Source organism: Rhipicephalus microplus, chromosome X, assembly GCF_043290135.1.
Source record: "Rhipicephalus microplus isolate Deutch F79 chromosome X, USDA_Rmic, whole genome shotgun sequence".
NCBI classification, from domain to species: domain Eukaryota; kingdom Metazoa; phylum Arthropoda; class Arachnida; order Ixodida; family Ixodidae; genus Rhipicephalus; species Rhipicephalus microplus.
Window position 1 is genome coordinate 304394519 of NC_134710.1, and position 15771 is coordinate 304410289.

At 44.0% G+C, this 15771-nt stretch overlaps 1 protein-coding gene across 3 annotated transcripts in view; it reads left to right on the forward strand.

The window, feature by feature from the left end:
• The window catches only part of LOC119161350 (uncharacterized), a 67735-nt gene that overhangs the window by 41774 nt on the left and 10190 nt on the right, over nucleotides 1-15771 (forward strand). For all 3 annotated transcript variants that reach the window (XM_075879459.1, XM_075879457.1, XM_037413785.2), the window contains one exon: nucleotides 1321-2016. In XM_075879459.1, the coding sequence (XP_075735574.1) occupies nucleotides 1321-2016 (696 nt within the window). The remainder of the gene's footprint in view (nucleotides 1-1320; nucleotides 2017-15771) is intronic.

Consider the following 15771-nt stretch of genomic DNA (forward strand, 5'->3'; position numbering starts at 1 on the left):
TCATCCTGGATTTATTTTATTTCGTAGACATTCCGCGATACATAAGTTTGTCTCTTTATAAAAAAAAACAAGAGAAACTTTTGGTGCACTCTAAACGACATTTGCAGCGTGCAGCAAGTACAGGAAATTGCGCCGCAAGCGGGACTGTATTTCGTCACGTCTGGGCATTGCGCCTATACCATTTTATGCAGCTCTAGCAAGGAATTACTTCAGTGGAGGCTAAAAGAAAATAATAAAATAATAAAATGGTTCTTCGCGTGAAGATTTATCAGCGCTTTAAAGGGGAAAAAAGAGGAAAAAAGAAGAGGCCGTCGTGCGGCCCAATTTACCGTTGATTAGATTTTCGTTCGCGTGTATTTCTCTTAGACAGCATTGAATTAAAAGCATATACTTATTTCATTGTTTGTTTGTTTTTGTTCGCTGGAATAGCCGGCGCGTTGATGATTGTCGCTTTGAACGAGTCTCTACTACAATTCGGTATAGGCTATGCGGCAGTGGCGTAGCCAGAAAATTTTTTCGGGGGTTTGGGGAGGGGGGTTCAACCTTAGTTTCAGTATGTTCGTGTGGGCGTTTGTATGTGTGCGTTTATAGATTCGCAAGCAAAAAGAAAAAAAAATAGGGGGGTTTGAACACCTTCCCTCTCCTTGGCTACACCACTGCTCTGCGTCATGTAGATACGTATGTCGGTATCGTGTGCATGTCAGACCACGTCACACGCTAACTAGCTTAATTTTTTTGCTTTGCTTGGTTTATGTCTGTTCGCCATAGCTCAGATCGTATCCTAAGCCGCAGAGAGATAACGCCAATTTACGTAACGTCACTTTCTTTTTTTTTCTTTTGTTGGACGCGTGACTAGTTAGATTCAGTACAGTCACTACAGAGGGACCTTCGGACTCGGACGTTGCAGGCGACACCTCGCATGTATAATACCTAAACAGCTTCTCATATCCCAGTTTACTCTTTTCCGCTATAAAGTGATCGGCCAAGTTGTCAGATTTCTCACCCTGCTTCTGGCTTTTCTCGATCAAAGGTACAGCAGAGGTACATCACAGCATTAAACCTGATAACTGCAACCCTGCCAGACACGCATGCCTTTAACGCAATGATGCCCTGGCCCGTAGGTACAAGTACAGGTTTAGCGTAGCTAACGTCAGCCATGACACTCGCGTTGCCACGTATTTGACGCCAGCTATAGGAGTATACGCCCGTTCCGCCGTCTTGAGTTTCGCTCGTTCGTTGCGCACTTTCACGATTGCCCAACTGCCATTTCCGCTCCTTTTTGCCGCGTTTACGCCGTAGCTTTGGCGGGTTTCGTTTCAGGAGAGCCAGGACCAGTTCAATCATGGTCGCCGCGAGGGCGACGGCGCGATGGCGCCGAAAAATGGAGGCTACGACCGCACGGGGCCGACCAGCGTCCCGCGAGCTTGCTCGTCGTCGCACGGCTCGAGTGAACTGAGCGACTCTGCCTCGCTGCCGCCAAAGTCGTCGCCTATCGATCCGGTGCTCGTCTGTCCAGTGCCCAAACCCAGACTGCGCAAGAACAACCAAGACAAGCCCCTGCAGGACGCCACTGCGGCACGCAACCTGGCAGGACACTGTGACTTCGACGTGGTTACGGACGGAAGTGTATTTGGTGGCTTGTGCAGCGGAACGTCGCGCGAGGAGAAGAGGTCGTGTGGCGATGGCGCCGAGGCCGGTGGGGCTCACTCCCGGCGCCACAAGCCCGTGGGAACTCTCACAGCGGCAGCCGGGTCTTCGGACTGCGGTAGCACGTCGACGCTGGGCGTTAACGTCCTGAACGGATTCACGAGGCCCGGCTCTACCACAGAGGTGCGCTCGTGCTTCAATAGCGCAATGTTCGCGGACAGCTTCGGAGAGGACGACGTTGGCATCCCACGCTGGAGGGACTCGGTACTCTTGGAGGAGTCTGACGACTCCAAAGTGCCTCCTCACCGTAGCCGAGCTCAGGCCACGGAGGCGGGTGAGGCCAAGCTTACCGACGCGCCATCATTAGAGGTGCGTATATGGGTTCCGTCTTCTGTATGAGATGAGCGTCGCGAGTTTACTGCTTCCTTGTGCCTGCGTGCAGTCCCATAAAGAAGCCATAGTGGTGGGGATATTTTAATAAACCTTCGTCAATTGAATAATTTGGCGGATAACTTGTACCTTGCCGCCACGATAATGACGTAGATTTGCTAGTGAGGAGAGAATGCTGTCAATTAAAAAATATTGAGAAAATAAAGGGAGGACAGTGCAGGGTGGAGGACACGAATGGGTAAGGCGGCCCCTCAAACGTTAATTTACACCGCTTCAATGGTACTGCGACGGCAGCTGGCTTGCTATGAAATGAGTTTACAAGTTAAAGCAGAAATCGTCCACCGTCTTCACTACTTTTCTCGCCTATAGAAAGTCGAGTAAGTTGTCAACCCGAGAAGAGGCCGGGAGGAGGAGGATGTGACCTGCTTAAAACAGAAGCTTTGCAAAGACGCGCTGCAAATTTATTGACCCCAGCCTGTGAAGAACACTAACCAAGGTTAAATCAACATTAGAAAATATTAAAGCTGTGGGTGGTTCTTTGATTACAAGTTTGCCAATCTGTCTGTTAAAAAAAAAAAAAAAAACATCTTGCAGAAGGCAGCCAGTATGGAAACGATGGGAAAGAAGGAAGGTTGGTTATTATTTTAGCAACGGGACTGGCAATATAACAGTGAGTACATTTTACGTTTACAATTGATGAAAGGTACCGAAGGCTGTGAACTTCTCATCTCTCAAATTCCGCCATTATTCGTCACTAATACTTCAAGGGCTCAGCACCCAAGTTTTACCCGCCGAGTTTTACATTACGACGACTTCCTTCAATTGTCCTGAAAAAAAAATTCAGACAGACTGACGTGGGCAAACAAAAGTTGTCAGTTTATAAGTTTAAAATAGGGGACGACCGCAGTTCGCACATCCTTTGCCATTCCACTTATCTGAAGTGATGAGGCATGTTAGTTTCAACCAAAACGCGGTTCACATCTTACAGCATCGGCACCTTTCTGCACATTGAAGCATTGCTGTCGCAAGTCACCGGGCGTCGTTACCACCGCTTACAATACCACGTGATCCGTTAAAGGGGCACTAAAGAAGAATGATTCCTTGCGTGTTAGTAAAGTATGATTTCGCAATCCTCAAAACACTCCTCTCACCACGAAAGGACGCTTAGTAAACGAGAAAACTGCAAAAAAAGAGAAATGTGTGTGGAGACGCCATCTTGAGATTCCCGCACCAAACACAATGGTGTCATAGATTTTAAAAAGCGTCTACTAGGTCCTGCGTAGCTAATAATCGATAACAAATGAAATACATTGTCATCTGCGGCCGCCATAAAGCTAACTTATCAAGTTTCGAAAACTCTGATCGAGCCCATGTCACAATAATATGGAAAATGCATTTTGAAATTCGTGACATCTTGGGTAGAGGTTTCGGCACAAAATTTAAAAAACGGAACTTCAGCCTTCATTTTCTCCGCTAATAATGAACATGGATGATGAACATCGACAATGATGAACAATGAACAGTGAAATTTATGGCATCAAAGCTCTCAGAGGCCAGTTTATTCATGTAAACCTTACTGTCCTTTTAGTCCAACAGCTCAAAAACCACTTCAACTTGGCCAGATAATAGTGCTTCACAAAGAGTACAACGAAATAGTCATCAAGCCGTCATCAAATCTCATGGTAAACAAACGTGAAATGAAACGTTTGTAACTTGTGCTGCATGCATAGGTCGTCAGAAACTCACACACACACTCACTCACTCACTCACTCACTCACTCACTCACTCACTCACTCACTCACTCACTCACTCACTCATCACTCACTCACTTTCAGATCGGGCTGCGAGTCTTAGTCCCAGTGAGTCCGGGTGAATAATATTTTGGTGAACGGTTGACAAAAATTTTGTGAGTCTGAGTCCCAGTGAGTCTGGTTGAGGTCGGAGTTTGAGTGGGCCCTAAGCGCAAAATATATTTTGGGGTTGAGTCTAAGTGAGCTCCACCATTAATTGCCCAGCCAGGACAGCAGGGCCCTGTTAAACTCGCACTTCTAGTAACGAGGGCATGGTTACAGGTGGTCCACCACACTTGAGCAGTGGCTATGGTTCTCGGCTCCTGACCCGAATTTTCGCGGGTTCGATTCCTGCCGTAGAGGTCGCATTTTTGGTCGCAAGACACCACGCAATAATAATAATAATAATAATAATAATAATAATAATAATAATAATAATAATAATAATAATAATAATAATAATAATAATAATAATAATAATAATAATAATAATAATCAGGTTATTATTACTACCAGCAGTAGTAGTAGCAGTAGTAGTAGTAGTAGTATTTCAGTGATACGTGTGGCTTACGAGTGAGTGGCCAGTGAGATACAATGCGCCCACCACCTACGTATTTCGATTGAATGATATGTGGGGTTTAGCGTCCCAAAACAGCTCATGCATTTCGCACGATAGCCTAGTCACATTGTGAAAGAATTTCGTGACACATAATTACAAATTTTGTAAAAACTACACCTTTAAATCTGCTGTGCTGAGGGATGCACAATTTTTTATATCAGTTGGTGTTATCACAGTGCCAAGGTTTGAAGATAACGTTTCATTTTTAATAGGTTTCATCATGATGATTGCAACATGTATACAATAAGTCAACTCGATCTTTCTGGTTTGTCTCGACAGTCCCTAATCAATGGAACGTTTCTGGGATAAAGTTGTTTCATATTTGAAAGCAGAAAAAAAGGTTAAACAGACAATGAATAAGAAAGACCGTGGTCAGATATAGTCGTACATTAGCCTGCGTTCGGAATTGCTGGACAAGCTTATAACCATGGTGGTGCTATGCACGCCCTAATCAAACCTTGCCAGAAAATTAGGACGAGTTTATCAACGTTTGCAATGATTGGATTACCATCATGTATGTAGGCGATGCCCCCCAATCATAACAATACCTCGAAAAGATTCAAGTACACATAATTTTCTCCACCAAAGCATAAGCGAGCGAGCTGAAGCATAGTTATCGAGAGGCACACCAAGGTACTACATAGCAGTAGCATTCGAATGGATATTTCAGAAGACCGAAGGAGTTTCGGCCCACATGCCTAGCCAGAATCTTCTGCTTTTATCAAAATTTATGCTGATGCCAGCGACTCTACAAAAAGTAGCGTTTACTGTTTTTTTCAAATGCTAGAATTTATCAACGCAAAAGAAGGCAATGCTATCTGCATTGCCTCATATCGGTATCCTCTTATGCTAGAATTGTTCCAGATAAATTCCAAAGAGCAAAGGCAAGAGCGGACATCCCTGAAGTACAGATGAATTCAACTCTATTATATTTTGGAAAGTGCGATTTACAATTTGCCTTGTTTTCGATGAAGGCGAAAATGCTGTCGGCCTGTGTGCTCAGATATGGGTGCACGTTAAAGAGCCCCAGGTGGTCGCAATTCCGGAGACCTTTACTACGGTGTCTCTAATTATGATACGGTGGTTTCGAGACGTTAAACGCCACATATCAATCAATAATTACAATTAGCCTTGTAGTGTACTTCTTATAACAGAGTGAAATACCATTTTACAGTACATAACCCAACTGCAGGTGTCTAGAAGCCGAAAAAAAAAAACATGCTGTGTTTTATCAAATGCTTCAGCAAGGTCTTTTTGAAGAAAGGCTACTTGGTTCATACTAACATCAATGCGCGTAAAGACTTACCTTGGTATATGAACACTTGTCCGTATAGAGCGACTTTGAGATCCACTTGTTTGGTGGTCACCTACACACTAAGTGATCGCCATCTGTAGCCGATTTGTCAGCAGTTTGGCAAATATTTTGTAGTCAACGCTACATAACGATATAGGCCCATATCCTATAACCCTTTTTAATGCTTCAGGATCAGTACTTTGGGGGAATAGTGTTGCATCACCCTGATAGAAAAAAGGAGGTAGTTCACCACGTTCATAAGCCTCTTGAAAAAGTTGCTCAAGGAAAGGTATCAGAAGTTCCTGCAATGGTATGTCAAATTCCCCACAGGAGGCCATCTGGACGAGGAGTTTTGTTTTTCTGCAACGTTGCTATTGTAAATATAATTTCTTCCCTAGTTATAGACCTATCAACAGTGAGTCGGTGATCTTAATTTTTGTAAGTGGGGAACACGGGGAATTACGTAGTCAGCTTCCTCCTCTAAATTCTCCTGAAGCTCAGCCTTGGCAAAGGAACATTTGATAATTTTGAAATGCGGCTCATATTTCACATGTCTCTGTGCGAAGAAAACCCCATGATTCAATTTGCAGCATATGTTTATAAAGTGCACATCGCTTTTCATCCCCGAGTGCTTTGCTTGTGGGTTCCTCTTCAGTGAAATGAGTAACACAAGAACAAATCACTGCACCCCGCCCCCCCATGGTATCCATCTGTGCCGTGTTTTTGTATCTGTTCTCTTACAACATTTATCGCATCAATGTAAAATCCCGGCTATTGACTTTAAAAAGTATGGAGCTTATGATGAAAATCGTGAATATAGCGTTTTTCAGCATTTTTTAGCGCAATTTCACATAAAATACTAAGCACCCTAATCACCCGATACTTAACTTTATCTTGGAAATGCAGTGAAAATAACTTACTCTGCGCGCAAATGCAGTGAAAGTAATTAATGTTTTACAAACACACGCGTCCTGTATACATCCTCCACAATACAACATGACATATTGCCGTAATAATGCATGGTACAAGCGTACATTGCCATTGGGCGTGAGAATATGGGATTATCTTAAAGACTTCATAGCTCAAAGCTTGTCACCCACTACAAAAGGCACACACGCTACTGCACCCTTAAGGCCACGTAGTGGGGGCATAGCAAGTTCGAAAAGATTTCACACACTAAGTGTTTGAATTAGGCACCAGGGACAGACTATCACTATCACGTTGAACTTTGAAAGGCGAAGCTCAAGTGTCCCACATTTTTTTATTGAATGCGAAGCATTTCTTAGCAAACTTCAGTAACTTTGAGCGTATTTATCTATCTATCTAGCCGCTTACGTTTGGGTGCTCTCGTGGTGACCCCCTTAATTTGGCGTGAACGAAAATTGGCAGGGGAGGGTAACATAGTTTGACGAATATGGCACGCTGTCAACACATACATAATGTCACAATTCCGTCGCGTACGTCATCAAACACTACCCAACAGACAGTGGCACATACCCACGGGCGGGTATGTGCCACTGGTATGCGGTTATGTGCCACAGGGGATTGACACTTACTATCTACCCAGAAACGACGAGAACAAACGTGGGCAATTTTAACGCGTCAGCGTTAAGCAATACCCGACATCAATATCACCGACCCAACAAAGGCATAGAATAAATGTAAGTGTTAGGAAAAACCTGACATAGGCAGCGTTGACCCCCGACGAATGCAAATAATAAATTTCAGAGTTCCAGCAAGAATCGAGCCAAAGCATTCTGCGTGGCAGTCAAGCATTGTACCACAGAGCTATGCCAGGTCTCGGAACTACTTTTCAAATAGACGCTAATCTTAGTGAAACATGTGTAGTGGTTGCAGTGCTGCCTACCCAATTTTATAAACCTTACATATGTACTCCCTTGATGCAGCCGTCACGCCGGGTAAACGTCAATTGAGGTTAGAAGCCATGCGCTCAAGTTGATTTATGTAGCAGTGTCCAGGGCCAGACTCTTCGCGAACATCAGTGCTTCATATCAGCTTCTGGTGTTCCTAATACGCATGTTCCAGTTGACATCGTTTCGCAAGTGCAAACAGCTGGTTATATAAACATCTGGAACTCTTCAACATATGTGTGTGCGTGGAACATTTCTACATATATTTAGCGTCATTTCATGACGTGCCGCTCAATAAAAAAAATTGCAACACGGCCACCTTGTCTCCGCATGCTTTGCATAACGTCGATTCCTGGGTACGTGGTATCTGTCGATTTTTTTTTGTTTTATTTAGGCCACTAATAGCATTTTATTTCTCGAAGAGAGGAGAGCTTGCAAAAAATCAGGATACCAACTCAGTGAGTTGCTGTAATGGCATAACGATTTCTCATCGCTATCTAAGATTACATGACAAAGGTTTTTATCGCTATGGTAGCTATATGGTATAAATGTGAGGAAATTGCTGCGAAATACGGCTCGTTAAGGATCGATGAAAAAAAAATGAGGCTTTGCCAAGTGTGAATCAGTTCGTTCTTTGGTCTACGAAATAATTCATTATTGGCGTGGTCACACATTTCCTGCGACTGAAGAAAAATGTCATCATGAAGAATGATAGAAAAAGAAAAATTTGGGGCAAACACTGACGGACGAGTAAATTTGCGATGGGAATTTTATTGCAGCTTGAGAGGATGAAATTTACTGTTAAACTTCGTAATAATCAAATCATTTAGCTATCTTGCCGTGAATCTCCTAACAGACGTATCCTGTGAGGACATGCTTTTTTGTTCTAGTTTTAACTACCTTCAGGCTAAACAGTCTCCGTGGCAGTGCCTGCAATGCTTTCTCGTTTCCTATTGGGTTATTTCATGGAAAACAAGAAAGTCGCAGTTTAGTGTTTCTGGCCTCGGCGGCTGAATTTCAATAAAGGTGAATTGTGAAAATGGCCACATACTTCCTTTTCTTTGAACTTTAAGGGTACTCAGTTAGTCTAAATAGAATCAGAGCGACAAAGCATAGAAATCTGGGTGGTTTAAAAATGATCATTTGTTTAATACGCCAAGCAAGCCGTGAATGACATGTCGTTGGCAGGTTGTCACGTGAGCTGTTGGCGTCAAATTAATGTATATTTGCTAAGGAAGATGGTATTATTTTAGCAATGTTTGAGAAAAGAATGTGGTTTCGCATCACATTTATTCGCCCCATTTTGCTGTACACAATCGCACTGCGGACACGTAAGTAACGTTTCTCAAAGCTGAAGTCATTTCGCTCCCCCCTCTCCTCCCCCTTTTTTTCCAGGGCTGTAGTAAATGTTAACGTATGTTTCTTGTTGTATAATGCTTGTATTATTCGGGAACTTTCTTGATAAGAAAAATAGATCACCGTTATGCAGGTGTACTATATTTTTATAGAGAGTGTAATGAAAAAGATAAGATGTGTGAATCAGGTCAGGTTATCAGACTGGATTCAGAAACCTCGACTAGTGCGCGTTGTGTGTGTCTGTGCAAGTCGTTTTAAATAAGACATGAAGTCAACAGATTGTGAAGCTTAACCCTGTTATCTGTTGTATTTACGTAATTGTACGTAACAAAAAAGCCATTTGATACTCTTCCCCTTCCTTAGTCCGTTTCAAGCAACGTGGCATTTGTATATGCAGGGTAAATAATTACAGAGGCATTGCCACTTGATATCCTTCCCCTTTTTTAGTCCTTTTGAAGCGACATAGCATTTGTATATACAGGGTAAATAAATACAGAGGCATTGAAACATTCAAAAATATACTGGGACATATTACCCTGATTTATTTGCTTGCTTACTACTACTGGTAGGGGGAGGATTACCGTGGGATATGCAGTACTCATGCACACACACACACACACACACACACACACACACACACACACACACACACACACACACACACACACACACACACACACACACACACACGCACACGCACACGCACACGCACGCACACGCGCACGCGCCCGCACACACACGCGCACGCGCCCGCACACACACGCGCACGCGCCCGCGCACATACACGCGCACACACACGCGCACGCACACACACACACACACACACACACACACACACACACACACACACACACACACACACACACACACACACACACACACACGGACGCACGGGCGCACAAGCGCGAATAACGAACACACTCATGCGAGAGAGAGAGAGAGAGAGAGAGAGAGAGAGAGAGAGAAAATAAAAGGACGCTGTTTTCTGTCTCCCGTCGTGGGACAGCAGTGCCCGTCATGCGTTCACGTGGCGTTAATAAAGAGGGCTAACACCATGCACTTAATTCGAGCTTTCCACCACTGCACTAACTATTTACATAGGATTTGGGCAAAAATATATTAGGAAAATAAAAATAACGAAAAAAAGTGTTTTGTTTTTGCTTGCCGAGGCAACCAGCTTTTTCTCCTGTACAACTCATCTTTCCTTCGTTCAAACTCATTCCGTCGTTCATGCATCTCGTATGTCACATTTTTTTTGTAACACAATAGCGGTAGGGGCCTCTCGCTCAGCTCCGTTACTCGGCTTACAAAAGAGTCCTGACTGAGCAAGGACACCGTACCCCATCTAACGTGATTCCGGCCTAGACGGCCTTGGTGTTTTCGACGCCTCCTCGCGCCTCATTTCTGCGTATCGGTAATCGTCGTTCCGGAAAACGGGACAGCTGAGGCAATTGCCTGCGTAATATGTCTTCAAATCGCTGCGTTTAGCGTCTCGAAACAGCGCAGCAAGTTATGAACGCCGCATAGTAGAGGGCCTCAGGTTTATTTTTGACCACACCTAGTCTACGTGAGCGTTTTAGCGTTGCGCCTCCTAAGGCGGCCATAGAGGGGGGTAATCGAATACGCAAACTCATGCTCAACAGCGCGACGCTATCGTCACACAGCCACTGCTGCGGCTCAGATTCATGAAGAAGTAACAAAAAAACTAAGAAAGCAAACTACTCAGTAAAAAGTTAAAAAAAAGCGTTACGGACCCTTTCTCTCCCTGTTTCTCTTTCTCTCTCTTTCTCTCTTTCTTTTTTACGCAATGCGGTTTAGTTCACAGTGACTAGGTACTAATTGTAAAAGCAACTGTGACAAATGGCGACCGAAGTTTACTTTTTCTTCCGGACTGTTTGTAACAAAGCAGATTTCTGTTGAAGGGTTGCTTGTGGTATTCCGCAATGTGATTAGCTAGGAACAACATCGACTTTGGAAAGCTTTTTTTATTTTAACAACAAGGCTATAAAAGAATTTGTGGACTGGGTAATGTCTGCGTAAACTCAAGGCATTGCCACTTTTGTGTGTGTGTGTGTTTGTGTGGTATGTACACAATGTGTTTTTAGGGGTGAAGCAGCTAAAGGCGTGCGTCTGTCTATCCCTTGTATGTATATTCGTGACCGCCTATAGTTTTACCTTTGCCAACTGCCCACTACTTCGCCCTTGCAAGTATCCCACTACGCCCCATCACCGATCCACTACTTCACCGACCATAAAGCAAATACTGTTGAGAAGTAGCCAATATGAAATGCAAGATGGTCGTATACTTGTATCCTGGTGCGCATTAAAGAACCACAGATTGTACCACTGTGTTCATCCCTTGTTTGTTTGTGACCGCCTGTAGTTACATCATTGCAAACTGCCCCCTACTTCATCCTTGCAAACATTCCACTACGCCCCATCAGCGACCACCACTTCAACCATAAAGCCGTCATAATGAAGGCGGAACGGCTGCGACGCTGTATATACCTATTGTACAAATATATACACTGTTTGTCACGTCTTTGATGACGTAGTGGGCGATATTCGCAGATGGTTCGCAGTTTAGCGATGAAACACTCCAGCGCTTCCCTAAACTAATCATTACTCACTCCGTAGATATGCTGTGCTTTTTTTAAAACTGCAATAGCAATTATATGGGCACTCTCGGCTCGATTTTGCCGCCGCCCGCGTCGCCGTCACTCACCATATATGTATACGTATCTTCAATATAAAAACGGAAGAAAAAATAATAATCCAGAAAAAGACTCCGGCGCGTGAAATTGAGCATTGGACCTCTGAATTGTGAGTGCGAGGCCTTAACCACAGAGCCACGAAGAAGCACCTCCTTCAACGTTCAAACGGCAAGCTATTTATGTCTAACACTTACCGCTGGTGACGGGCATCTAGGGGGTACTATCGTGTTTTCAGCATTACCAGCAAGATGACGCAATGAGCGAGCGTCGCCACATCTTCATGACGCGGTGGCGCATGCTCTCATCTCCCACGCGTACTTTGACCTGTGGAGAGGGGGCAGTGTGGATGCTCACGCGTGCGTTTGCTTATCTTGCGGTGGGGACAATCGTACACCTTGGGCTTTCACCGGAACGATTATTTTGTAGTTACCGTGCGCACAAAGGTAATTGTTGGACAGTCTCCATTCGCGCGAAGGACGCGCTTTTCAGACACAGCGAAGTAACCACTGAGACGCTTATTCGCGTTCATCTGTACCTGTGAGTACGTTTCGTGCGTCATTTGCGGAGTGAAAAACGCGGGGCACGTTTTTATCTGCTTGCCACTCTGCGCGTGACCTTCGAATTTGTTGCTATCGCGTTCATTGCTTCGCCTTTGCGGCAAAGCTGTGACTTTTTTTATGGAATACATATTCTATTCTTGAAAAGATATATTAAATTGGCACTTGTTTACTTTGCACTCAATTGCTAGGCGAGGCGGAAAGAGTTTTTCATGAATTAGGTCTCTCTGAAATGACTAATAACAAAAATTTTAATCTGCTTTTTATTATGAATTGTTAGGTGGCTGTTCTTATGGCGAAGTTTTTTTTTGCGTCATATTTCATGGCGAGCCTAACTTTTAAAAATAAAAAAAATAATGCGCGTAGTTTAAGAGATCCATTGTAAAATTTCCAGACCACGAGACCGGAGATACCAACGCTGAACCCAACCGGTGCACCGGAAGTGTGGTCTGTGTGCTGCGTCACGCCGGAACTTCCGTTCACGTAACTCGTATGATCGCGCGCCGCACGAGAAACGATGTGTCATCCAAGCAGAGCATGCCAACCGATGGTCCTTCGCACGTGATGTGCGGTGGTTGTCTGATTCTTTGTAATTTTAAGACGAAAACCTTTAGAGGGCCAGTCAACAGACTCCAGATTTTTTTTTAAACGCCCCAAAAACACTCGGCAATTCGTGGAGTTCACTGCGGTGATCTCGTTTCCCGAATATTAAAGCGCTGCGCGGCGCACAGAGCCTTCTAAAACAATTCCCGCGCTTCTCTCTTACGCCTGACCAATCCCCTTTCATGTGCAGTGACGCAAAGTTACCGATCGTTGACTTGACGTAGCACGCAGCTCGTCGATTGGTCTAAACTAGTCACAACGACGGGTTACGCCTTCCCCAACCTGTGAGGGAGAAGAGTGGCGATGCCGGGCGAAAACTCGAAACCTGCTGGAACCGATGTTTTAACCCCTATAGCTTTATTAATATAGCACGTATTCGCAAAATCTTTAGTGGCAGCTTGTTCACAAATCAAAAGTGCACATATTACTGTTTATAACAATATTTGGACCTCGGGGTCGTTTACTGGCCCTTGAATGTCTCATACTCGCGGGTACCAACATCCGTCCGTGCCCTGGGCGGTCCCAACTGTGGGCGTGCCAACGGACGGAGGTCGCGGCGGTTGCGTTTTGCTAGCGTAGAGTCGCTGTGCCCAGCGTGCCCACTCATGCAAAAAGGAACACGCTCGAAGGGCCATCGGGTGGCATGCTGTGCGTGGACAACCGTAGTGAACTAGATGAATATACGATGACCACGTGAACACTGTTCTTTTGACATTCACCGATGTCGGGCAACATGTCACTCTGTCGTCTATTCAGATGTTCTTTTTGTATATGTGTCACTTCAAGAAGATATGATTGATACAATTTCTTGCCGCTTAGTATGTTTCACCTGTGGCCCATACTCGCATATCAGTGGCACATACCCACCCGCTGGTATGTGCTACTGTCTGGCGGGAAGTGATCGACGACGTAGGCGATCGTATTATGACACTAATCATGTCTTCGCCAGTGTGTCATATCTTATATATACCAATTTTGGTTCACGACAAGTTAAGGGGGTGATCACGAGTGCACCCAGACGTTACCAGCCAGATAGATAGATAGATAGATAGATAGATAGATAGATAGATAGATAGATAGATAGATAGATACATAGATAGATAGATAGATAGATAGATAGATAGATAGATAGATAGATAGATAGATAGATAGATAGATCTATCCCGAAGTATTTTATTCCTTTATTATAAAGCGTATAAAGTAGAAAACGTGAATGCATCGCTCGAAAAAAAAAACTGTTCTTTTTATAAACACCTCTAAACATGCAGTATATTGCAGTTTTTTTGCTCTTGCGAGTAATAAAGATAGTTAAAACAAAAATCAGTTAACCATTATTGTCAAGTAATAGTGGCGCCTTGAGAACAAGAAAAAAAATTGTTGCGTAATAGTTGCATACCGGTAATATGAAATAAATTATTTTTGCGTGATACAGTGCCACTCGGGTGCCCAAAGTTCTAAGCACCCTTTAGGCAACAGGATTTTTTTTTTGTTCTTTTGTGCGTTTCTTTTTTCAGAATATTCTCTCTCTCTCTCTCTCTCTCTTTATATATATATATATATATATATATATATATATATATATATATATATATATATATATATATATATATATATATATATATATACGCCACACAGGCTAATAAAAAGGGTGGTCTACACTCGCCGCGGTGGCTGCTGATGGCGCTGACTGACACTCACACGTTTAAACTGACATATAAACGCAATAACGTGGCTGGAGGGATAGCCGCCGGGATAGCTCAGTGGCTAGAGCATCGAACGCGTTATTCGAAGGTCGCAGGTTCGATTCCTGCTCACGGGAAGTTATTTTTTCACCCACTTTTCTTTCTTCCTAATTATAATACATTTGTTCTAATAACTTCCCCTATACATTCCTTGGCATTAGTGTCTGTTAGATCTCATTATTATTGTGTCAAAACACGGAAAAACGAGCCCTTAGGTATACACTTCTTTCCCATATATATATATATATATATATATATATATATATATATATATATATATATATATATATATATATAACGTAATCTTCTATCAGAGTGTTTTGCAACGCGGAGATAACTATCGCTGCATGCAAACGACCGGAAAGAACATGCTATACCTCCGGAACATTCACAACATGATTTGTACAGATGCCGCTGTGTGACCCCCTCCAAGCACCGCAGAACATGAATATACGAAAGAAAACGAATCACCACGTGTTCTCGTTGCCTAGCCGCTTACATGTATACTTTCGCTGCCGTGTCCTGATACGTGGTGTATATCAGCTGTTTCATCGTGAGAAAGAAGTATATATAGAAACGTGCTATTCAGCTGTAGCATCTGCGCTATTTATGATGCAAGACGCGAGCCGGAGGAAGACGCGGGTAAAGCTCGCGTATACTGCACGTGCCTGAATTCAACCAGTTTGCCCTCGCGCGCGATTGCACCATATGCGCGCAGCAACCTAGATGTCAAGACTGCGAAGCAATGTCGGCCTTTCACCTTAAGTCAAGGTCACCCGCAGCATTGACCGAATGAAATTAACGCATAAGCTATAAGGTAAAGCGTTAATGAAACCCTTGGAGAATTTATTCTGTGCAGTGCGCCTTCTGTATCAAAAAGGGGCGCAGCCTGAAAGCAAGCCGGCCTCACGTAATATGTGTGTAACCTCCGCACTTGTCAGCAACCCAATGGTCGCGGGATCAAATCCCGGCCGCGGCGGCTGCATTTCCGATGAATTGATTGATATGTGGGGTTTAACGTCCCAAAACCACCATATGATTATGAGAGACGCCGTAGTGGAGGGCTACGGAAATTTCGACCACCTGGGGTTCTTTAACGTGCACCCAAATCTGAGCACACGGGCCTACAACATTTCCGCCTCCATCGGAAATGCAGCCGCCGCAGCCGGGATTCGAACCCGCGACCTG